Consider the following 24,046-nt stretch of genomic DNA (forward strand, 5'->3'; position numbering starts at 1 on the left):
GGTCCTCCAGTGAGGTACATTAAACAGTGTAGAGATATGGAGCTCACGTGAGTGAAGCGACGACATTGTTCTAGGTCTGTGGCCGCCTGTAGTGATGATGGAAGATATTACACACAGAAATCACAATTGGGTGATGCATTCGAATCCTCGTCACGGCCCTTGTGGAAGCCATTGTAAGGGAAGAGGAAGCTGGGATATTAACCCTAACATGCAGGAGATTGCATTATAACACAATTAGAATATATCAGAGACAAATTAGCTGGGAGAATTGAAGGAAAAAAACATTTAATAACATAATAATGTACTTTGTCACCATGAAAGAGGCAAATATAGAAAAAATCGAAAAACAGTTCAATGCAAGGAAAGGCGAACAGAAGGGTGGGAGCAATAAGCAAGGACTGCGAGCCACAGGAGGAACACGAGTGCCACAGCAAGGACTGCGAGCCACAGGAGGAACACGAGTGCCACAGCAAGGTGAGTGATAACTATGCCACAGTGAGATGACAGTCGTATCCACTATGTTGACCACATGTCGATCAAAAGGGTAAAACATCAATTCTTGCACGACCATATTATGGGTGTGACCACGAGTCCGGGGAAAGGTCGAAATCATACAGAAAATGACAACGAACTGTGTGATGTGTTGAACGGAACATAACAGGATCTTTTCCGAAAATTACCGCACAGTACAAGATGCAACTAGACAACAGGATTTTGAAACAGATGTTGGCAACAGAGGACGTGAGGAAGCAAATAGAGAGATAGATGAGACGAAAGCATCAGAAGCGAAAGCTACAGACCTCGAAGCAATGACAGACAGGCATTGCTGTAACCATGTCCAAGGATGGGGGGGGGGCCAGGCAAGAGCTCCTACTCTACAAATCAGTGTTACATGCATTCCCTGCCAAGGAAAGAACACAATTATCAAGCACAGACTCGTGAATAATCAAGTTTCTAGAGTGTGCCAAGCTTGTCTCCAAACACCAACATGGCTTCAAATGTTGTAGCTATGATGACTAGACTATGTCTACTGGCATATTTCAACACGCCAGCTGCAACACAGCAGGGAAGGGAAGAATGACCGAACTACGTCATCCTATATTCCTAGAAAGCATTTGGATAAGAGACTGCTAAATAAACTTATGAATCTAGCAGGGATTCAGATGTTTGAAAGATGGTAAAAAGTATTCTTTTAGCATAAGAGTAATGTGAAAATAGAAAGAATTAAAGGCGCAGGCTGTAGAAGCAAACTCTTCATAATTTTAAAAGGTGATATGATAGGGACATAGATAAGGAGTCAATCGGCATTAGACAACTGGCGAATGAAAAAAGCCTGGTCCAAGAGCTAATGCTGTAACTTACAAGTACAAATAGGTGAGTACACACACACACACACACACACACACACACACACACACACACACACACACACACACGCACACACACACACACACACACAGCAGCCAAGAGTTCTTGCTCCCTTATTCACACTAATTAACGCTTCAAGAAGAGCGGTAACACACTAACGACCAATGTCAATTCGTTATACAAAATAAGAATAATCACGCTCATTACGGCCGCAGTGGTATTTGAGTAGTTGCAGAGTAATTAACCAATTAGTTTTCAGATGATTTCCTTAATGATCACGTATTTACTTTTCCGGCTGTTAAGGCCACAAGCGTATTGGGTAACCAGCGGCCCAGTAATTGTGTAAACCTGACCTTTCCTCTTGCAAGCTCCTCGCCTGAGGCTTTATGTCTTGGGTACCCTACACCCTGGGTACCCTACACCCTGGGTACCCTACACGCTGGGTACCCTACACCCTGGGTACCCTTCACCCTGGGTACCCTACACCCTGGGTACCCTTCACCCTGGGTACCCTACACCCTGGGTACCCTTCACCCTGGGTACCCTACACCCTGGGTACCCTTTACCCTGGGTACCCTACACCCTGGGTACCCTACTCCCTGGGTACCCTACACCCTAGGTACCCTACACCCTGGTTACTCTTCACCCTGGGTACCCTTCACCCTGGGTACCCTTCACCCTGGGTACCCTACACCCTGGGTACCCTTCACCCTGGGTACCCTACACCCTGGGTACCCTTCACCCTGGGTACCCTACACCCTGGGTACCCTTTACCCTGGGTACCCTACACCCTGGGTACCCTACTCCCTGGGTACCCTACACCCTAGGTACCCTACACCCTGGTTACTCTTCACCCTGGGTACCCTTCACCCTGGGTACACATAGCGGGAGAAGTTAGATTTGTTGGTCAGTTCTTCAGCTGATGTAGAAGTTAGATTTTGGGGTCGTTTCAATCAAATCAAACAAAAAGTTCTATTCATAAATGGTTGCACATCTATAATTGGGAAAGTTTGCATACAAAAAATACAGTATATTAATTCCATGAGAGCGTCACGGTAACAGCAGAACGCGCTAACAGTGCCATTATCAGAATTAAAAACTGTGTTCTTCATAACTCATACAAACCATTACAACACAGGCTGGACTAAACAGTTATACATCAGTCTAAATGAAGCTCACAGTTTAGTCACAAAGAGAGTGACATTTACCTTGGCATTTAAAGGCGATATATTGTGAAGATAAAGTGAGGTTTAACATTACAACGGTAAGACAGACACCGGATTAATTTATATCTGAGAAATAGCAAGATGAGAAGGTGAACTAATATTAACTAATCACACCACGACGGTGTGACGGTGAGACTTGGACGGTCTCGCTTCATGCAGGTCGGCGTTCAATCCCCCAACCGTCCAAATGGTTGGGCACCATTCCGTTTTCCCCGTTCCATCTCAAATCCTTATCCTGACCCCTTCCCCAGTGGTATATTGTCGTAATAACTTGGGTACTTTCTCCTGATAATTTAATTCAAACCTCATAACTCTACATTAGCATATTGTGGGGTTATATCCCTGCTCACAATCACTCACAAAATGCAGCTTATGCAACATTGATTTCTTGTGCAACATTGATCTTTTATGCAACATTGATCTCTTATGCAACACTGATCTGTTTTCAGTTGGACTCAGAATGCCTATCAGTAATGCATTTAGTGTTAGTAGTTCCTATTGTTATCTACTATCTATTCTATATAGACGTAGAACTACCTATAGTTCTATTGCTATCAGCGGAGGACCTATAGATATTCGGCAGTTCTTTGGAACGGGGTCAAGAACAAAGGTGTTTGTTACAGTTCATGATGTACCGAGTAAGAGAAAAGTCTTGATGATACAGATAGATAGATAGACAGACAGTTTCGGCGTAGTACAGGTGATCGTGTACAGGTGGCAGTAGTGGTGGTGTACAGGTGCCACCGGTGGTGGTGTACAGGTGGCACCGGTGGTGGTGTACAGGTGGCACCGGTGGTGGTGTACAGGTGGCACCAGTGATGGTGGACAGGTGGCAGCAGTGATGGTGGACAGGTGGCACCAGTGGTGGTGGACAGGTGGCACCAGTGGTGGTGTACAGGTGGCACCGGTGGTGGTGTACAGGTGGCACCGGTGGTGGTGTACAGGTGGCACCGGTGGTGGTGTACAGGTGGCACCAGTGGTGGTGTACAGGTGGCACCGGTGGTGGTGTACAGGTGGCACCGGTGGTGGTGTACAGGTGGCACCGGTGGTGGTGTACAGGTGGCACCGGTGATGGTGGACAGGTGGCACCGGTGGTGGTGTACAGGTGGCACCAGTGGTGGTGTACAAGTGGCACCGGTAGTGGTGTACAGGTGGCACCGGTGGTGGTGTACAGGTGGGCTGCGTATACCTCACGTTGTGATATGCAAATGGAGTCCCGCTTTGCGAAAACAAACATATAAACATGAGAAGGTGCTGAGTGTGTGTTCCTACGCGGTTGAGTCCCAACTCCTAAGCCCCGGCTCATGAACCCCCCCCCCGGCTCCTGATCCCAAACTTTATATCAATCAGGAGCGCCTTCTGATGGCTCTCTTTCTCCTCGGCGATTCCAATATTAACTTGTAAGCGGTTTGTCTTTTCGCCAGACGTCCTTGACCAGTTTTTCTATCGTTGAGTATCTTTCATGTCGAGCTTAGGTCTACTCTGGTTCTTTTAATTGATCGTATTATTTTTGTGGCTGAGGAAGTTACCGTCCGTCCACCCTGTACACCACCGTCTCTGTACACCCCTGTCACGACCGTCAACAGTGCTCTCTCTCTCTCTCTCTCTCTCTCTCTCTCTCTCTCTCTCTCTCTCTCTCTCTCTCTCTCTCTCTCTCTCTCTCTCTCTCTCTCTCTCTCTCTTTCTCTCTCTCGCGCACACACACACACACACATATAGACTTACAAATGAAAGCTTTAGAGGGCGTGCCGAGGCGTGGGGGCGTGCCAAGGCGTGGGGGGTGGGGACGTCTGGACCCGCCTCATCAACAGTGGGGCTGGAGCTTGGCGTCCCCCAGGGCGCGTGCGCGCTACAAGTTCCCTCGTAAACTGCTCCGTGTTCCGCACGCTGTCAAAAGTCTCTTGGGGTCGTGGGAGCAGGAGGGGGTTGTGGGGGCAGGAGGGGGTTGTGGGGGGCAGGAGGGGGGCCGTAGGGGGCAGGAGGGGGGGTCATGGGGGGCAGGAGGGGGTCGTGGGAGCAGAAGGAGGGGGTCGTGGGGGCAGGAGGAGGGGGGGTTAGGGCAATAGTGGGGGAGATTCCCGTGGCTGATCTTTACGTCCCTGGACATAAATTTGAGCCCCTGGACATTAATATGAGCCCCTGGACATTAATATGAGCCCTCCTTCCTCCCACAGGAGAGCCCTTGTCGCCGCCGGTACTGGTGGGAGCGCGGGAGATCTACGAGCCCACGGAACTCATCAAGATTGGCTGCCAGCCTAAGGAAGCCTTCCAGGGGGAACACAAACCCACCCTACAGTGGTTTCTGGAGGGGAGTCAGGTAATTATACAGGTGTTTGCGTTTGGGGAGTCCCCCCCTCCCTGCCAGGTGTGTGTGTGTGTGTGTGTTGTGTTGTGTTGTGTTTGGGGAGTCCCCTGCCAGGTGTGTGGTGTGTGTGTTGTGTTGTGTTTGCGGGTCCCTTGCCGGTGTGTGTGTGTGTGTTTGGAAAGTTCCCTGCCAGGTGTGTGTGTGTTGTGTTTGGTGAGTCCCCTACCAGGTGTGTGGTGTGTTTGGGGAGTCCCCTACCAGGTGTGTGGTGTGTTTGGGGAGTCCCCTACCAGGTGTGTGGTGTGTTTGGCGAGTCCCCTACCAGGTGTGTGGTGTGTTTGGTGAGTCCCCTACCAGGTGTGTGGTGTGTTTGGCGAGTCCCCTACCAGGTGTGTGGTGTGTTTGGGGAGTCCCCTACCAGGTGTGTGGTGTGTTTGGGGAGTTCCCTACCAGGTGTGTGGTGTGTTTGGGGAGTCCCCAACCAGGTGTTTGGTGAGTCCCCCTACCAGGTGTGTGGTGTGTTTGGCGAGTCCCCTGCCAGGTGTGTGGTGTGTTTGGTGAGTCCCCCTACCAGGTGTGTGGTGTGTTTGGTGAGTCCCCTACCAGGTGTGTGGTGTGTTTGGTGAGTCCCCTACCAGGTGTGTGGTGTGTTTGGTGAGTCCCCTACCAGGTGTGTGGTGTGTTTGGTGAGTCCCCTACCAGGTGTGTGGTGTGTTTGGCGAGTCCCCTACCAGGTGTGTGGTGTGTTTGGTGAGTCCCCTACCAGGTGTGTGGTGTGTTTGGGGAGTCCCCTACCAGGTGTGTGGTGTGTTTGGGGAGTCCCCTACCAGGTGTTTGGTGAGTCCCCCTACCAGGTGTGTGGTGTGTTTGGCGAGTCCCCTGCCAGGTGTGTGTTGTGTTTGGTGAGTCCCCTGCCAGGTGTGTGTTGTGTTTGGTGAGTCCCCTGCCAGGTGTGTGGTGAGTCCCCTGCCAGGTGTGTGGTGTGTGTGGTGAGTCCCCTGCCAGGTGTGTGGTGAGTCCACTACCAGGTGTGTGGTGTGTTTGGCGAGTCCCCTGCCAGGTGTGTGTTGTGTTTGGTGAGTCCCCTGCCAGGTGTGTGGTGTGTGTGGTGAGTCCACTACCAGGTATAAGGTAATAGATAACTCCTAAATCAAATGTGCTGAAGGTGAGTTCACTTCCAGGTGTGTGGGGATATATGCGTCCACTACCAGTTGTATAGTAATAGGCGAATTCCCTACGAGGTGTGTAATCCCACGTGATCCTACCACCAGGTGTGTAGCACAGGTGACTCCTCCACCAGGTGTGTAGCACAGGTGACTCCTCCACCAGGTGTGTAGCACAGGAAATCACAATGTCGAGAGCTAAGAAATATTTCCGTCAATTTGTATTAAGTGAAAAGCTTCAGCAGGGAAATACCACTGATTAAAGCAATTTAAATAATTGTGTTGTTAATAATAATAATGTAACACAGTGTTACCTGTGTGATAGGTCCACTGTAACACAGTGTTTGAGCACAGTTACTGTGCTGTTACTGCGCAAGTGTTTCTGCTGCTGCTGAGCTGCTCATGTGCCGCTCCTGTGCTGATGTCCTGAGGGATAAAATATTACGACTTGGGATTGAGCAACTCTGTGAAAAATCTTTCGAGAGCTGCCATTCCTCTAGGAGAACAGCGCCGCCAGGTCCCGGTGTCAGACTTTGTTGGTGTCAGACTTTGTGGGTGTCAGACTTTGTTGGTGTCAGACTTTGTTAGTGTCAGACTTTGTGGGTGTCAGACTTTGTTGGTGTCAGACTTTGTTAGTGTCAGACTTTGTGGGTGTCAGACTTTGTTGGTGTCAGACTTTGTTAGTGTCAGACTTTGTTAGTGTCAGACTTTGCTAGTGTCAGACTTTGTGGGTGTCAGACTTTGTTGGTGTCAGACTTTGTTGGTGTCAGACTTTGTGGGTGTCAGACTTTGCTAGTGTCAGACTTTGTGGGTGTCAGACTTTGTGGGTGTCAGACTTTGTTGGTGTCAGACTTTGTTAGTGTCAGACTTTGTGGGTGTCAGACTTTCTTGGTGTCAGACTTTGTTAGTGTCAGACTTTGTTAGTGTCAGACTTTGCTAGTGTCAGACTTTGTGGGTGTCAGACTTTGTTGGTGTCAGACTTTGTTGGTGTCAGACTTTGTTAGTGTCAGACTTTGCTAGTGTCAGACTTTGTTGGTGTCAGATTTGTTAGTGTCAGACTTTGTGGGCGTCAGACTTTGTTGGTGTCAGACTTTGTTGGTGTCAGACTTTGCTAGTGTCAGACTTTGTTGGTGTCAGATTTGTTAGTGTCAGACTTTGTGGGCGTCAGACTTTGTTGGTGTCAGACTTTGTTGGTGTCAGACTTTGTTAGTGTCAGACTTTGTTAGTGTCAGACTTTGCTAGTGTCAGACTTTGTGGGTGTCAGACTTTGTTGGTGTCAGACTTTGTTAGTGTCAGACTTTGCTAGTGTCAGACTTTGTTGGTGTCAGATTTGTTAGTGTCAGACTTTGTGGGCGTCAGACTTTGTTGGTGTCAGACTTTGCTAGTGTCAGACTTTGTGGGTGTCAGACTTTGTTGGTGTCAGACTTTGTTGGTGTCAGACTTTGTTAGTGTCAGACTTTGTGGGTGTCAGACTTTGTTGGTGTCAGACTTTGTGGGTGTCAGACTTTGTTGGTGTCAGATTTGTTAGTGTCAGACTTTGTTAGTGTCAGACTTTGTTGGTGTCAGACTTTGCTAGTGTCAGACTTTGTGGGTGTCAGACTTTGTTGGTGTCAGACTTTGTTGGTGTCAGACTTTGTTAGTGTCAGACTTTGTGGGTGTCAGACTTTGTTGGTGTCAGACTTTGTGGGTGTCAGACTTTGTTGGTGTCAGATTTGTTAGTGTCAGACTTTGTTAGTGTCAGACTTTGTTGGTGTCAGACTTTGTGGGTGTCAGACTTTGTGGGTGTCAGACTTTGCAGCATATAATTGGAATTTTAATGCAATTTAGCTCGTAAAGATATAATTTAAACGTTCATAGTGTTGTATAATTTCTGTGATAGTGAATAGATTATTCCAGAGCAGCGACATTGTTTATTAAGGCTTCCCATCTTATCCCTGAGAAGCTGTATCCTCTTCTTGCACCTCTGCCCTCGTGTGAAGCTGTAGGTCATGGAGAAGCTTCATTACGTGTGAAGCTTTCTCTCCTTGCGAAGCCCTTTCCTCATGTCAATCTCTCTCCCCGGTTGCAGCTCTCTCCCCTGTTGAAGCTTTGTCCCCTGTTGAAGCTTTGTCTCCTGTTGAAGGCTCTATTTCTATGCTAAAGTCTTCTCGCGTTGCGAGTTATGATCACTTCAAACTGATGAATTATGAGAATCAGTTGAACCTCATATCACATCATGAGAACTTATGAGTAAGGGCCCCCCGGCCTGTATGTGCTAGGTGGGTGGTGATGTCTAGAGGTAATAGGTTCCGCCTGACATCATACAGGTCCGCGGGTTCACCTTCCTACGATAACGAGGTTACCATTTTTATTTCCCACGATAGATAACGTATTTTGTGTTACACTGAATCTGTTTATACTTTACGGTGGCATTGAACAGTCACAGGTTTGGATTCTCTTCGACCACGAGGGAGTACAAAGGACACAGCAAACGTTTCCTCTCTGGATTTCATCTCTCCACAAAAGCGCTGAAACAGGAAACTGGCAGCTCTTGGGTCCCTAATAGTATCAGCGAGACTAGAACCTAACTTTTTGAGAAAGTGGCTGCTGTGGGTCCATGCTAGACCTCTGATACTTTGGCATCGAATGTATTCCAACGACCCCCGTTCCCTAAACTCCTTGCACATTGACTGTGTATCCAGGGTGGATACACGTGTGTAATCCTTCACCTACTGCCTATAAATGCTGTCAATTAAAAGTGGTTTTGAACAAATAAATATTAAGGCATACTCTGGCATCAATTTAGTGGTTCATCTCATCACTAACAGTTTCTCAATGAAACTGTTAGATAGATTGGTAGGAAAACCTTCAAACACGGTATATCCTTCATAGGACCTGATGAACAAAATTCTATATAATATGATAAAGTGTGTCACTTAGAAATGAGCGCCACCACAGTATTATATGCGGACAAATACATGAAATACCTTCGTAAGAGGAAATAAATCCCCCACTGAAATTTGTCCTCATCCCAAAAGCTGTATTCTGTGTTTCTTGTCAGACCTCCAAATATTTTAGGAGATTTTCTTCGAGTCCCGTATCAGGAGTGTCCATCTGAGTTGGTCTGAACGGCTCGAGTGTGTCGCTCTCGACTCCGGAGTCCGTCAAGTGGACAGCCCAGCCAGAGATTATACACGCCGCTTGCACCCTCCGCGCCACGATAACGACGAGGGTATACCGGGGTTCTTATAGATGTTTGCGTCCCCTCTATGTTGGTGAGAGAGAGTGTAAAGTCTGCCTGTCACCGTGGTTTTGTGGCAGGGAAGTCTTCCTATCTCACAGTAGTCTTGAAACACCAAAGACTTGATATGACGGTGGTTGTAAGAGAGGAAAGTCTTCCTGTTCGAATGAATTTGAGACACTGAACTCTACGGATCCCAGTGATCTTGAGACACTGAACTCTACGTGTCCCAGTGATCTTGAGACACTGAACTCTACGTATCCCAGTGATCTTGAAACACTGAAGCAATCACTTGACTTCTGGGTTCGAGACTAAAGACCAAGCTCTAACTCTTGTCTCTTACGTTAAAACTTTACTCACACCGAAGACTTTGTGACTGTGAAAGACTTAATAATTATTTCAGATTACGCCATATTTCTCATCTCCAATATGTCCATTTTGTAGCATGTTAATTTTAATTCTGGAAAGATGGTAAAACAATGCTTTTATTGCAAGGTATTCAAGAAATCAAGGTTTGAAGCTACTTATATATTTTTTTCTGAAAAGATGGAAGCATTTTGCTTTAAGTTTGAGATAGTAATTCTCTCGTTCTTTGATTTGGCGATGCACTTTCTTAAGGGAACTTTATTTATGTGATGTTCTTTATTTATGTTTCTGAGACAGCGAGACGCTTCTGTAGCCTCGTGTTCTCCCTACAACAGAACGTTTCCAGTGAACACGGTGTTCTCTCTGCCACAAAAACTCATCCTCTTTTTCGATCATATTCCTCCCTTTCCCATCAACTCTACCCTCCCATAAGCTCCCCATCAATTTTTCCATTCTTCCATCGACCTCCCCACCCTCAATCGCCCTCCATGTTATTGATATAAGCCTATATCTCGTGGCTGGAACACGCGGCCAATATGAGAGGGAATTAAATAGATTTATATTCAACAATCCGGACAAGGCAGTCCAGATTGTCAAGAGACAAGTCAAGTCTCGGTCAACAATTTTGACCGAGACAAAATCGAGTAATTATCAAGCATTTCCTGGAAACCACTTGGACCGGACGGTAGAGGAGCAACCCCGTTTCTTGTAGGGGACGACGTTCGACTCCATCTTCACATCCCAGTTCTTTGCTTTCATAAAAAAAAAAAAATACTCCTTCCTTATGTTATATGGTCGTACTATTACCTGAGAACGACTACCTTGAGTACCTTCTTACCTGAGAGGTAAGGTACTAAGGTACTTCACCCGCGATATAAGGCTTACCTTCCACGTAATTATCTTCTCTTACCTGAGAGACAGCGCTTGAGCCCTTGAACTCAAACACATTGCACAGAGTCATTAGAGAATCACATTAAATGTATATTAAAACTATCTCTCTGATGATAATCATGCCACAGCTAGCGAATGGCAGCGGTATAGTGAGTCTAGCTCCAGCTAGTGACTCTAGCTCCGGGGCAACTGAGGCACCCCGGGGCAAGTGAGTGGCGAGTAAGAGCGCAGAGAACGGTTTAGCGCGAGTGGCTCCAGACTGTCGCAGAGAGTGGTCACACAAAGTTGGCTCGTACGTAAAGCTTGGCCACTAAGTCACGCGCCGCCACACTCCTCCTCCTGGCCATGAGTTACGTGGAGTTGGGAGGCGAGATGCCGGAGTGGGAGGGAGGACGAGCAGGAGAGGTCAGCTCACTCCACACTGTCCTTGGCCGTCTGGGCTTCAGTTCCCCCATCATATGATTAAGTCCTCAGCTACTATTACCGTCGTAGGACGAGACTGATGCTTCAACGGGACGCCAACATCCGTGTACCAAGCCATAACACTAGGCAATAAATTAAATAAATTGTTTATACTATACTTAAATTCGAATGTCTCTTTGAGACCCGAGGCTAAGCACTTCGGGTTAGCCTTGCTGTATGGCTGGGTCAGGGTTGGCACGAATTATGAGTACAGCATGGCACAGTGCCTTAGGGAACCTCGTGAACTTCCTGGCAAGGAGATTCACCTGGAACCTCCAGGAACCTGGAACCGGAAACTACAAAAAAAATCTTACCATATAGTAAAATATTATACTCTGATATTCACAAAATTGTCAACAAATTCTAACCAAACATACTTCGGCCATGATATGCTAATACGTGTTCAAGACGCCACCAGTAGCCCGGCCGTCTGCCTCCTTACACATCCACCTGAGTTAAAGTCAAGCACATCACCCAAATGTGTGTATATGTATACACTGCTGACAGTGAAGATTACTGACGCGTGCTACATAGTGACACATGATATCGGCAGGAGATCCATACCAACACATGTGGAAATGGTTATACACGAATTGTGTTGATTTCACATACATTGTGATACATACTTACATATACTGGTGAGAGGGAGAGAGATGCAAATAATAATCTTATTAAATATATATGTTTTGACGGCCAGAAGAGAGGCTTCAGATGAGCTGTCGGAGGATAGCCGTTCCTCTTGCAGTCTCCCTAGGAACATCTTGCGTTAGTTTGAGAGAGAGAGAGAGAGAGAGAGAGAGAGAGAGAGAGAGAGAGAGAGAGAGAGAGAGAGAGAGAGAGAGAGAGAGAGAGAGAGAGAGAAAGAGAGAGAGAGAGAGAGAGAGAGAGAGAGAGAGAGAGAGAGAGAGAGAGAGAGAGAGAGAGAGAGAGCGGGGGAAACAAATATTTCATGAAACAGAAGAAAGTCTAAGGAAAAAAATATGATATCAAAGTTTTTCAAAGTTTATTTATATTCAACCTCGTACGTGAAGCTGTCTTCCCTCGTATAGCTACACCCTGACAGGTGACTATGAAGCACACACCTGCCAACACTGACACAACACCAACACCCACACACCTGTCAACACTGACACACAGCACCAACACCCACACACCTGTCAACACTGACACAGCACCAACACCCACACACCTGTCAACACTGACACTGCACCAACACCCACACACCTGTCAACACTGACACAGCACCAGCGCCTACACCCACTCACCAAGGCAGGACGTTACACTTGTATCAGAAGCGGCCAGCAGTCAAGCTCCGCCCGCTGCCGGCATGTAATATAATCTGTAAGTCTCAAGAAACACTCTTGGTCTTCATGACCTGTATCAGGTCTGGCGGAATGAAAGTGTTCATCCAACCGTTTGTTCAATTTATTATTGCCCCTGAACCATTCACAGTGCAGTGGTTCCTCCATCACTGTCTTCCCGCACTTCGTCTGTGTGTGTGTGTGTGTGTGTGTGTGTGTGTGTGTGTGTGTGTGTGTGTGTGTGTGTGTGTGTGTGTGTGTGTGTGTGTGTGTGTATGTGTGTATATTCACCTAGTTGTGTTTGTGGGGGTTGAGCTCTGGCTCTTTCGGCCCCACCTCTCAACTGTCAATGAACTGATTTTTTTCTCACAAATACACATACACACACACCCAGGAAGCAGCCCGTAGCAGCTGTCTAACTCCCAGGTACCTATTTACTGCTAGGTGAACAGAAGCATCAGGGTGAAAGAAATCTGCCCACTTGTTTCCACCGGGGATCGATCCTCGGACCCTTGGACTACGAATCCCAAGCGCTCTCCGCTTGCCCGTCAAGCTCCTGTGTGTGTGTGTGACTGGCTTAAGGTAATTCACAAAATATCTTGTGTACCTTTCAATTACATACGAACCCCAAACTTTGTCAATGATGGCGTCGCTGTAACTCAGTGTGACAGAGCGACACGAGAGAGCTCTAATGTCATTCATTATGTAAGCAGTCACACCGGAGTTTGTTAATTAGGTATAATGCCTTATTTGACTTGCTCCTCTATTTTTGTATGTAATAGACTACCTCAATGGTGGCACTAGAAAACATTCATATTCATATTATATATATATATATATATATATATATATATATATATATATATATATATATATATATATATATATATATATATATATATATATATATATATATATATATATAAAGATTTCTCTGTTTTTGGGAGGATATTTTTCTGCTATAACAATGTACTGCGCATGTGCAGAACTGACTATTGCACTGGCAGGATTATGGTACCATGTAGCGTCACCATGGTACCATGATAGAGCCATGTAGCGCCATCATGGTACCATGATAGAGCCAAGTACCGTCATCATGGTGCCATGATAGAGCCATGTAGCGTCACCATGGTACCATGATAGAGCCATGTAGCGTCACCATGGTACCACGATAGAGCCATGTAGCGTCACCATGGTACCACGATAGAGCCATGTAGCGTCACCATGGTACCATGATAGAGCCAAGTAGCGTCACCATGGTACCACGATAGAGCCATGTAGCGTCACCATGGTACCATGATAGAGCCATAAACCGTCATCATGGTATCTGGGGAGAGTGGGCTCAGAAAATATGAAGACACTGCCCACATACTGATAGCAGCTTCCTACAACATAATGTACGCAGTATCTTTTATGTTAAAAGCCTCTTGTTTACCCAGTATGCCAGGGCCTTTTTTAATTTTTTATTCATTTACGTTGCTCCATTTTAATCCCGAGAATAAAAATAATGTTTTTTTTCTAAACATTTGTTATGTGTTTTTTTTTTATTGCAAATGGAACTCTGTTTTACACACTCATTTATATGTGTTTTATAATACTGTTTTTTTTCCGACTGGGCATGCCCAACCACTTGGGTTGAACGGTAGAGCAACGGTCTCGCTTCATGCAGGTTGGCGTTCAATCTCCGACCGTCCACAAGTGGTTGGGCACCATTCCTTTTCCCCCCGTCCCATCCCAAATCTTTATCCTGATCCCTTCCAAGTGCTATATATTCGTAATGGCTTAGTGCCTTGTCCAGATAATTCCATTCCATTCCGCCTGGGCATCTGTTTCATGCATCCCAGCTTCCTGTTTAGGTAGTACTTATTGATACTATGTGGACCGTTGTGCATGTGTTGATGTAATTGACATATTGAAAGTCGAATTTGGTACAAATGGATTTGGAGAAACCGGAAATGGTTTTATATTTGTGGCTTATGAAGCCTAACTTTTAAAACAACCATCTTAGGCCTAATACATGCTATCTGAGGCCTAACATAGTACATATATGTGCTATACTAGGCCTAAGGGGCAAGAATGATATTTAAGTTTAGTTTTTAGTTTTAGTTATTTACGGATTATATTTTTAAGTGAATAGTACCAAATTCTATCTAATTGTCCAATACGTCAATATTATGTACGTTGGTCCAGATAGTTACAAAAAGTACTTTCTAAACAAAAGGATGGGATGATTTTACTGCTGGGATAAAAAAAAAACTGCTAATGCCTCCTTCATCTTGAAGAAACTGTCAAGTTTTGCTAATTTAGAACACAACAAAAACCGAGATCATTTTTTGGTGGTATTTAACTTTAAAGCTCAAAATTTGCTTTGGTTATTTCCAACATTATGTGACTCATTGTCGTGGGTAATTCACGTGTTCCTTTTGCACTCCGTAGCTACGTCACACACAGTAGCGTTGATGATCACTTTTGCACTCCGTAGCTACGTCACACACAGTAGCGTTGATGATCACTTTTGCACTCCGTAGCTACGTCACACACAGTAGCGTTGATGATCACTTTTGCACTCCGTAGCTACGTCACACACAGTAGCGTTGATGATCACTTTTGCACTCCGTAGCTACGTCACACACAGTAGCGTTGATGATCACTTTTGCACTCCGTAGCTACGTCACACACAGTAGCGTTGATGATCACTTTTGCACTCCGTAGCTACGTCACACACAGTAGCGTTGATGATCACTTTTGCACTCCGTAGCTACGTCACACACAGTAGCGTTGATGATCACTTTTGCACTCCGTAGCTACGTCACACACAGTAGCGTTGATGATCACTGCGTAGCTACGTCACACACAGTAGCGTTGATGATCACTGCGTAGCTACGTCACACACAGTAGCGTTGATGATCACTGCGTAGCTACGTCACACACAGTAGCGTTGATGATCACTCCGTAGCTACGTCACACACAGTAGCGTTGATGATCACTGCGCTGTTAAAGACTTTTATGTGGACGTTGATTCTTTTTTGTTATCTTGAGGCAAGGTTTTATTACATCATTTTACCATTTAGGTCTGGCAGTCATATAATAACTAAATAATAGGGTTTATGCCACTAAATAATTTACAAGTTTCATCTTCGGGTTCCTGTATTAAATCATTCCAAGTTAGGTCTGAAGTTTGTGGGACATTTCAACAAAATTACTTGCTCAGAAAACAATTATAACTAATATTTATTAGGCTAAAGTCATATAGAAATTAATTTATGGATAATTTGCTCGAAGTGAACTCGACACCAATTACAAAGATCACAATAACGAGGCTGCAGCCAACTAACCCAACCCCGATATATGGAAGTCGTCGACAATGGGGGGGTCGACGTTTCTGTTTATCCGGGTCCCTCGTCAAGTTGAAACTATTCTTGAATTCTCATTAATAGATCAAACAAAATGCTGGATTCTTACATCTCAAGAAACGTCTCAGTAGATATGAATACGGAAGTAGGATGAGTAATTAATGAATTGAATAAATGCAGAGACTTGGGTTAAGACTTGGGGGAGGAGGATGAGAGAGAGGGGGGGGAATGAGATGGGGGGAGGGTGAATAGAGGCTCAATCACTTTGACTATATTAGCCATTTTAATATTATGGAATGAGTTAATTTGGCGAGTTGCATTGTAACGCGTGTGACGTTGCGCAGTTTTCCTGTATAAACTTCATCTTGTGAATGTGTAGCAGAATGTGATCTACTTCAAGATATCATCTCAAGATAACTTCAAGAAGATAACCTTCCATATTCACTCAGGTGATGAAGTCATCCCCCCCCCCTCCCCTCAACCAGTCACAGCCACCTTGATCAGCGTTTCTGTGATCTTCATGTTTACACTGGAACTCTCCTATATTATACAAACTCATTATAAACCATCTTATATGACCTTTCTAAACACAGTCAATATCTGCGATGTTGTATTCATTATACACACAGTCAACACCTGCTGAAAACAGCAAACATTCCCCACACGCATATGTTTAGGTGATCAGGCTTCCTGGTGTGGTTGTCATGGGGTGTGGTTGTCATGGGGTGTGGTTGTCATGGGGTGTGATTGTCATAGGGTGTGGTTGTCATGGGGTGTGGTTGTCATGGGGTGTGGTTGTCATGGGGGTGTGGTTGTCATGGGGTGTGATTGTCATGGGGTGTGGTTGTCATGGGGTGTGATTGTCATAGGGTGTGGTTGTCATGGGGTGTGGTTGTCATGGGGTGTGGTTGTCATGGGGTGTGATTATCATAGGGTGTGGTTGTCATGGGGTGTGGTTGTCATGGGGTGTGGTTGTCATGGGGTGTGATTGTCATGGGGTGTGGTTGTCATGGGGTGTGGTTGTCATGGGGTGTGGTTGTCATGGGGTGTGGTTGTCATGGGGTGTGGTTGTCATGGGGTGTGGTTGTCATGGGGTGTGGTTGTCATGGGGTGTGGTTGTCATGGGGTGTGATTGTCATAGGGTGTGGTTGTCATGGGGTGTGGTTGTCATGGGGTGTGGTTGTCATGGGGTGTGATTGTCATGGGGTGTGGTTGTCATGGGGTGTGGTTGTCATGGGGGTGTGGTTGTCATGGGGTGTGATTGTCATGGGGTGTGGTTGTCATGGGGTGTGATTGTCATGGGGTGTGGTTGTCATGGGGTGTGGTTGTCATGGGGGTGTGGTTGTCATGGGGTGTGATTGTCATGGGGTGTGGTTGTCATGGGGTGTGATTGTCATGGGGTGTGGTTGTCATGGGGTGTGGTTGTCATGGGGTGTGGTTGTCATGGGGTGTGGTTGTCATGGGGTGTGGTTGTCATGGGGGGTGCGGTTGCCATGGGGATATCGTGACAAATACTGAACATAACAAACACGCCTCACTACAGTTCCAGGAGTCTCAGAAGGAATGCTGAAAATTACAGAAAATTGCCGGGGAAAAAATAGCAACCATTCACCGCCCCTAACCCCTACCCCTCCCATCCTCCCCCTCCCATCTCCCTAACCCCTATTTGGGCTCTGTACTTGGACCCATTCTGTTTCTGATATATGTAAATGATCTTCCTGAGGGTATAGACTCATTCCTCTCAATGTTTGCTGATGATGCAAAAATTATGAGAAGAATCAAGACAGATGAAGATAGACAGAGACTAAAAGGACGACCTGGACAATCTGGAGAAATGGCCTAGAAAATGGCATCTAAAGTTTAACTCAAGTGTAAAGTATTGCAATCAAGTGAAGGGAGCAGGAGGCTGAATACAAGGTATCATCTGGGAGGTGAAATCCTTCAAGAATCAAAGTAGAGAGAGAGAGAGAGAGAGATCTGGGAGTTGATATCACACCGAACCTATCCCCAGAAGCCCACATCAAGAGGATAGTTCCCTTCCCTTCCCTTCGGACAGGATTTCCCTCCAGTGGCTGCTTAATCCTTATCCTTTTTTCTGTAAATCACCCGATTTTTTCCTAATTATATAATGGACAATAAAACGGGGAATATTTAATATAACTATTTCTTGTCTTTTTCACTCTGAGGTTCGCGGGACGTCGAGCGGGAAGCCGTAAACGTCAAATTAGCATGTGACTTATAGCGTCTTCAAGGCTTCGGTATAGCTTCTTTTTGTCCCTTTTTTTTCTTTAGAATAACTTCAGGATAAATATACATTTGAGTGTAGTGAAAGAAGGAGGAATATATGGCGAGGGTGTCAGGGTAGCCAGCGAGGGTGTCAGGGTAGCCAGCGAGGGTGTCAGGGTAGCCAGCGAGGGTGTCAGGGTAGCCAGCGAGGGTGTCAGGGTAGCCAGCGAGGGTGTCAGGGTAGCCAGCGAGGGTGTCAGGGTAGCCAGCGAGGGTGTCAGGGTAGCCAGCGAGGGTGTCAGGTAGCCAGCGAGGGTGTCAGGGTAGCCAGCGAGGGTGTCAGGGTAGCCAGCGAGGGTGTCAGGGTAGCCAGCGAGGGTGTCAGGGTAGCCAGCGAGGGTGTCAGGGTAGCCAGCGAGGGTGTCAGGGTAGCCAGCGCTGCATACTTACGTAGACTTGATTTTGCGTTTGTAAATATGCACTTAAGAGCACTTGGGAGCGAGAGGAAGGAGTCGTTACTGTCATCATTGTGGCCTCCACATTTATCGTGCCGCAAGATGCCTAGTTGGAGGATGTAACGGGCTGGGTGGTAAGTGGTATGGGGTTGTGGAGGGTTGTTTTGTGAGTCGAGGCGGTGGTATGGGGTTGTGGAGGGTTGTTTTGTGAGTCGAGGCGGTGGTATGGGGTTGTGGAGGGTTGTTTTGTGAGTCGAGGCGGTGGTATGGGGTTGTGGAGGTTTGTTTTGTGAGTCGAGGCGGTGGTATGGGCTTGTGGAGGGTTGTTTTGTGAGTCGAGGCGGTGGTATGGGGTTGTGGAGGGTTGTTTTGTGAGTCGAGGCGGTGGTATGGGGTTGTGGAGGTTTGTTTTGTGAGTCGAGGCGGTGGTATGGGGTTGTGGAGGGTTGTTTTGTGAGTCGAGGCGGTGGTATGGGGTTGTGGAGGGTTGTTTTGTGAGTCGAGGCGGTGGTATGGGGTTGTGGAGGTTTGTTTTGTGAGTCGAGGCGGTGGTATGGGGTTGTGGAGGGTTGTTTTGTGAGTCGAGGCGGTGGTATGGGGTTGTGGAGGGTTGTTTTGTGAGTCGAGGCGGTGGTATGGGGTTGTGGAGGTTTGTTTTGTGAGTCGAGGCGGTGGTATGGGGTTGTGGAGGGTTGTTTTGTGAGTCGAGGCGGTGGTATGGGGTTGTGGAGGGTTGTTTTGTGAGTCGAGGCGGTGGTATGGGGTTGTGGAGGTTTGTTTTGTGAGTCGAGGCGGTGGTATGGGGTTGTGGAGGGTTGTTTTGTGAGTCGAGGTGGTGGTATGGGGTTGTAGAGGTTTGTTTTGTGAGTCGAGGCGGTGGTATGGGTTTGTGGAGGTTTGTTTTGTGAGTCGAGGCGGTGGTATGGGGTTGTGGAGGGTTGTTTTGTGAGTCGAGGCGGTGGTATGAGGTTGTGGAGGGTTGTTTTGTGAGTCGAGGCGGTGGTATGGGGTTGTGGAGGGTTGTTTTGTGAGTCGAGGCGGTGGTATGAGGTTGTGGAGGGTTGTTTTGTGAGTCGAGGTGGTGGTATGGGGTTGTAGAGGTTTGTTTTGTGAGTCGAGGCGGTGGTATGGGGTTGTGGAGGGTTGTTTTGTGAGTCGAGGCGGTGGTATGGGGTTGTGGAGGGTTGTTTTGTGAGTCGAGGCGGTGGTATGGGGTTGTGGAGGTTTGTTTTGTGAGTCGAGGCGGTGGTATGGGCTTGTGGAGGGTTGTTTTGTGAGTCGAGGCGGTGGTATGGGGTTGTGGAGGGTTGTTTTGTGAGTCGAGGCGGTGGTATGGGGTTGTGGAGGTTTGTTTTGTGAGTCGAGGCGGTGGTATGGGGTTGTGGAGGGTTGTTTTGTGAGTCGAGGCGGTGGTATGGGGTTGTGGAGGGTTGTTTTGTGAGTCGAGGCGGTGGTATGGGGTTGTGGAGGTTTGTTTTGTGAGTCGAGGCGGTGGTATGGGGTTGTGGAGGGTTGTTTTGTGAGTCGAGGTGGTGGTATGGGGTTGTAGAGGTTTGTTTTGTGAGTCGAGGCGGTGGTATGGGTTTGTGGAGGTTTGTTTTGTGAGTCGAGGCGGTGGTATGGGGTTGTGGAGGGTTGTTTTGTGAGTCGAGGCGGTGGTATGAGGTTGTGGAGGGTTGTTTTGTGAGTCGAGGCGGTGGTATGGGGTTGTGGAGGGTTGTTTTGTGAGTCGAGGCGGTGGTATGGGGTTGTGGAGGGTTGTTTTGTGAGTCGAGGCGGTGGTATGGGGTTGTGGAGGGTTGTTTTGTGAGTCGAGGCGGTGGTATGGGGTTGTGGAGGGTTGTTTTGTGAGTCGAGGCGGTGGTATGGGGTTGTGGAGGGTTGTTTTGTGAGTCGAGGCGGTGGTATGAGGTTGTGGAGGGTTGTTGTGTGTGTGTCTAGAGCGTGTTTTCAATGGAGAAGAAGAATTAAGGAACTGAGCGGTGTTTGTAAATACACACAAAAATAGTTATTTAAAGTAGGTATTGAGACTGGGGGGTGGCTTAGGGTGTGTGTACGCTCGGGCGAGCAGTGGGTGGTTGACGGGGAGGCGGTAACTACGACAGGTGAGTGACAGGTGGGTCCATTACCTGTCAACAACCACCGGTATGTATGTTTTCTGTCCCGTCCCCCTCACCCCCCGCACTCTGGGGAGCTCCACCTCCTCCTGCTCCTCTTCCTCCTGCTGCTGCTGCTGCTGCTGCTGCTCCAGCGGCTGCTTCGGAGCCTAGCAACTCAGTGAGAGGCACAGAACTGTCAGAAACTCGACCTTGTCCATGCGAAACTCTCTCTCTTACTACCCAACAAATACCATTTGACGCGTGTATTAATATTACGTGTGTATATGTGTGTGTGTGTATGATGGCGAGGATGGTATGCAGGCCGGTGTATTTCTGGGCCCGTCCTTGGCCACAGAGCAGAACCTCAACTCCACACATGCAATACATCACATCAAGTTTATTTTCAAACATAGCCAGGAGGTATATATGCGTGAGGTTAACGGACGGGGCTTTGGCAAGAGGAAGGTTAGGTAAGGGAAGTTACTGGCCCGACCGTCTGCCTTGTCTATACCAGATGGGGTGGGGTAGATCTAGGCTTGATGTTGACATCTTTATAAGTTATGTTTTTTTCACATTTGCAGGCAAAGTATGATAAGTAGAAAATTTCTGCAAATATTCCTGAGATCAGTGCATCATATTTTACAATAATGTTAGAAAAGTAATTGTTTTGAAATTTTTATTTTTAAAGTGTTTAGCTAGATGTTTGCTAATAGCCAGTGGCAAAATCGTCGTGAGGGTCTGTATGTGACCGTGGCATGTTGGACTCTCTTAAACTGTGGCGACCCCAATCTGACTATGTTGGGCACGTACCCCACGTGAATCGTCGTGCAAAGTTTATCCAGGCTGCCCTCCCCCCCCCCCCCTCAACGATCTGGCACCTAACTTTGAACACTGGCAGACAGAAATTATCTTTCCACTACCAATGCACTTCTCCTCTACCCTGCTAAAATTTCATCAATTTGATCAACTTGTACATATGGTAAAGTTATTCCAGCTTTAACTTGGCTTGACAGTGGGGTCTCCAATTAGTGCTGTGCTTGCAAATATATTCTTGAGATTACTCGAAGCAGAACCCCGACTTTTGCATTAGTCCCACCTCTGTGAAATAGCTTTTCCGTGTTGACCAAATCTTAATCATCACACCACACTGATTCCACCTAGATAATTTAAGAATGAGTCTTAAGGATGCTCAATCAACAATGCAGTTCACTTTAGAAACAGAGAAAGAAATGACACCTATCTAGACACGTCTCACACATATGAAATGCCATGACAGTGACGACGTACTGGTTTGTTAGGTTAGTTGGTTGTTGCTCTCACGAGAATTATGCAAAGAAAAGAGGACTTGTGGCTGAATTCTTTCTTGGGGCTGTTTAACATCTGTAGCCAACAATTCCTAGAAGACGTGTTTCAGTCAATTAGGGAATTGTTTTAATCCGAAAATACACTATATATATATATCATTAATGTTGAGAATACGACCAACACAGATCATGGAACAACCTGTTCTCTAACTGAACACATTTTGTTTGGCTATTGACTCAACCGTAAATACTACAGTGGTTTAGGGAAATTAAAATGACAGCAATATTGACGCTTCTTGCGACTAATGAGTATCTGCTCCCGCAGGTTAGGTCGATTGTCTAGGTTCTGACGCTTCTGGCTAGACCAAAACCATTGTATTTTTTTCGCAGTGGTAGTCGAGAGACCAGGCAACATTAACGCTAAATATACAGAACCAGAACAAAGGTTCATTCTTCAGACAGGACAAACAACAAACAATATAACGAACACCAGTAAAAAAAAGGGGGGGGGGGAGGAAAGGGGGGTTGTAGAGGTGGTTCCCAAAGCATCCACCAGAAAACAGTCAATACAACACTTGTCAATACAAGAACTGTGATCAAGGTTAGCAATGCCTGGATGTATACTGTGCCCTGAAGTATTTGTGACAATGTATACGTATGGGGGGAACCTTTTTGTATAGGTATATGTATGCCGTGTAGCTCACACCAACGAAGGTTGAGCCATTCTTAGGGGCCCAGGAGCTACATTTCATGAGCGTCCTGGATGCTAAATGTGTCATTAAAGAAGGACACATTTATTATAATTCTTGATGTTTGAAGATTCTATAACACCTTCGAAAGTCTTTGAGTCTGAGGAGGATTGACTAGGCAGCAATCCTTAACTGCTCATTACAGTTCACCTAGCAATAAATCAGGACCTGGTTGTGAACCGATTAGCGGATCGTGTTCTAGGGAAACCTAATATGGAATGGCTTATTATGTGCTATGGGAAGGGTCAGCTAGCAGGAGGCAGAAGTTATCTGCTCCGGAATGACTCAATAGAAATGTAAACTGCTGTATACTGAAGAGATTAACACCTGTAAACCTCTTCAGTATACATCATGTTGTTCTAGTCATACAATCCTTGACCTTACGAGAGTGTACTTCAGAGTACTCAAGGCTTGAGTGTTGTCTCCATGTAGAGCCCAATGTAGAGCCCAATGTAGAGCCCAGCCTAGAGACGCGATCTCAGTTGAAAGCGACCTAGCTGAGTTGGAATTGATCTCAGTTGGAAACGATCTCAGTTGAAGAGCGATCTCAGTAACTAATGCGCCGCATTCTTCACGGTTTGGTCGATTCCGGAAAAAAACATATTTCGTATATATATGACGTATATTTAGACGAATATTTCAGAATACTAATAAAATAATTATTGATTTAATTCCTACTTATCTTTCTTTAGAATTGCCAGGAGGACTTCGCTGTCACTTTTGTATGTCAGTTTTACGAGCCTAGTGAGATTAAGACAGGATTAGTTTTCGGTCATAAAGAGATTGGTTTTATCGAAGGTTAACTTAAGAGAAATGTTTGGGATCTTGAAGATGACCGTCGTGGTTGATGGCTTCGATGGGATCACTGGTGGACTGGTCGCGTGACCTCACTGATCGCGTGACCTCACTGGTCGCGTGACCTCACTGGTCGCGTGACCTCAAACGAGCACTGGCTGCTTGACGTCACTGGTGCAAGCTTACCTATGAGTGACTACCGGGGAGTGAGATCGGGTCCTCTGTGTTCCTCCTAATCCTTCCCACCCGGAGCGCTAATTACCTCTCTTAACACTACCGTTTTCATCCTTTTTTTTCTTTAAAGTTATGGCTGAAGTTGAGTTCAACAACCTCTTCCTTCTGTGCATTCCACTTACCGTACAGAGGACGAGAACTTCCTTACCTCTCAGGATGTAAGACACATCTTCCTTATATATCCTCGTCCCACTTCTATTTAATTTAAATAGGCTTCCTTTGTCCACTGTGACTATTCTTGGGAACTTATTGATATGTGTTTATCATATTGCCTCTGTTCTTGTGTGGTGTGAGGCTGTGAGGGGTTGTTCCATCAGTCTGTGTTCATAGTTGTGTATTCTCGGTTCTGGTACTAATCTAGTTGTAAACTTATAAACCTTCTCAGGCTTCTTTTTGTGCTTCACATGGCTGTGGGTTCCATGCTGGTGCTGCATACTCAAGTCTCACATAGGCAGTGTGTATGGATTTGAAAGCCTTCTTGTTTAGATAATACAATGACGTTCTTATGTTGGCTAACTTCCCAAATACT

At 46.4% G+C, this 24,046-nt stretch overlaps 1 protein-coding gene across 2 annotated transcripts in view; it reads left to right on the forward strand.

Annotated features, from left to right (window-relative positions):
* LOC123758046 (uncharacterized) overlaps nucleotides 1–24,046 on the forward strand; it is a 523,684-nt gene that overhangs the window by 369,333 nt on the left and 130,305 nt on the right. For both annotated transcript variants that reach the window (XM_069338603.1, XM_069338604.1), the window contains exon 4: nucleotides 4,769–4,911. In XM_069338603.1, coding sequence (XP_069194704.1) covers nucleotides 4,769–4,911 — 143 coding nt within the window. The remainder of the gene's footprint in view (nucleotides 1–4,768; nucleotides 4,912–24,046) is intronic.

This window comes from Procambarus clarkii, chromosome 40 (assembly GCF_040958095.1).
Source record: "Procambarus clarkii isolate CNS0578487 chromosome 40, FALCON_Pclarkii_2.0, whole genome shotgun sequence".
Classification (NCBI taxonomy): domain Eukaryota; kingdom Metazoa; phylum Arthropoda; class Malacostraca; order Decapoda; family Cambaridae; genus Procambarus; species Procambarus clarkii.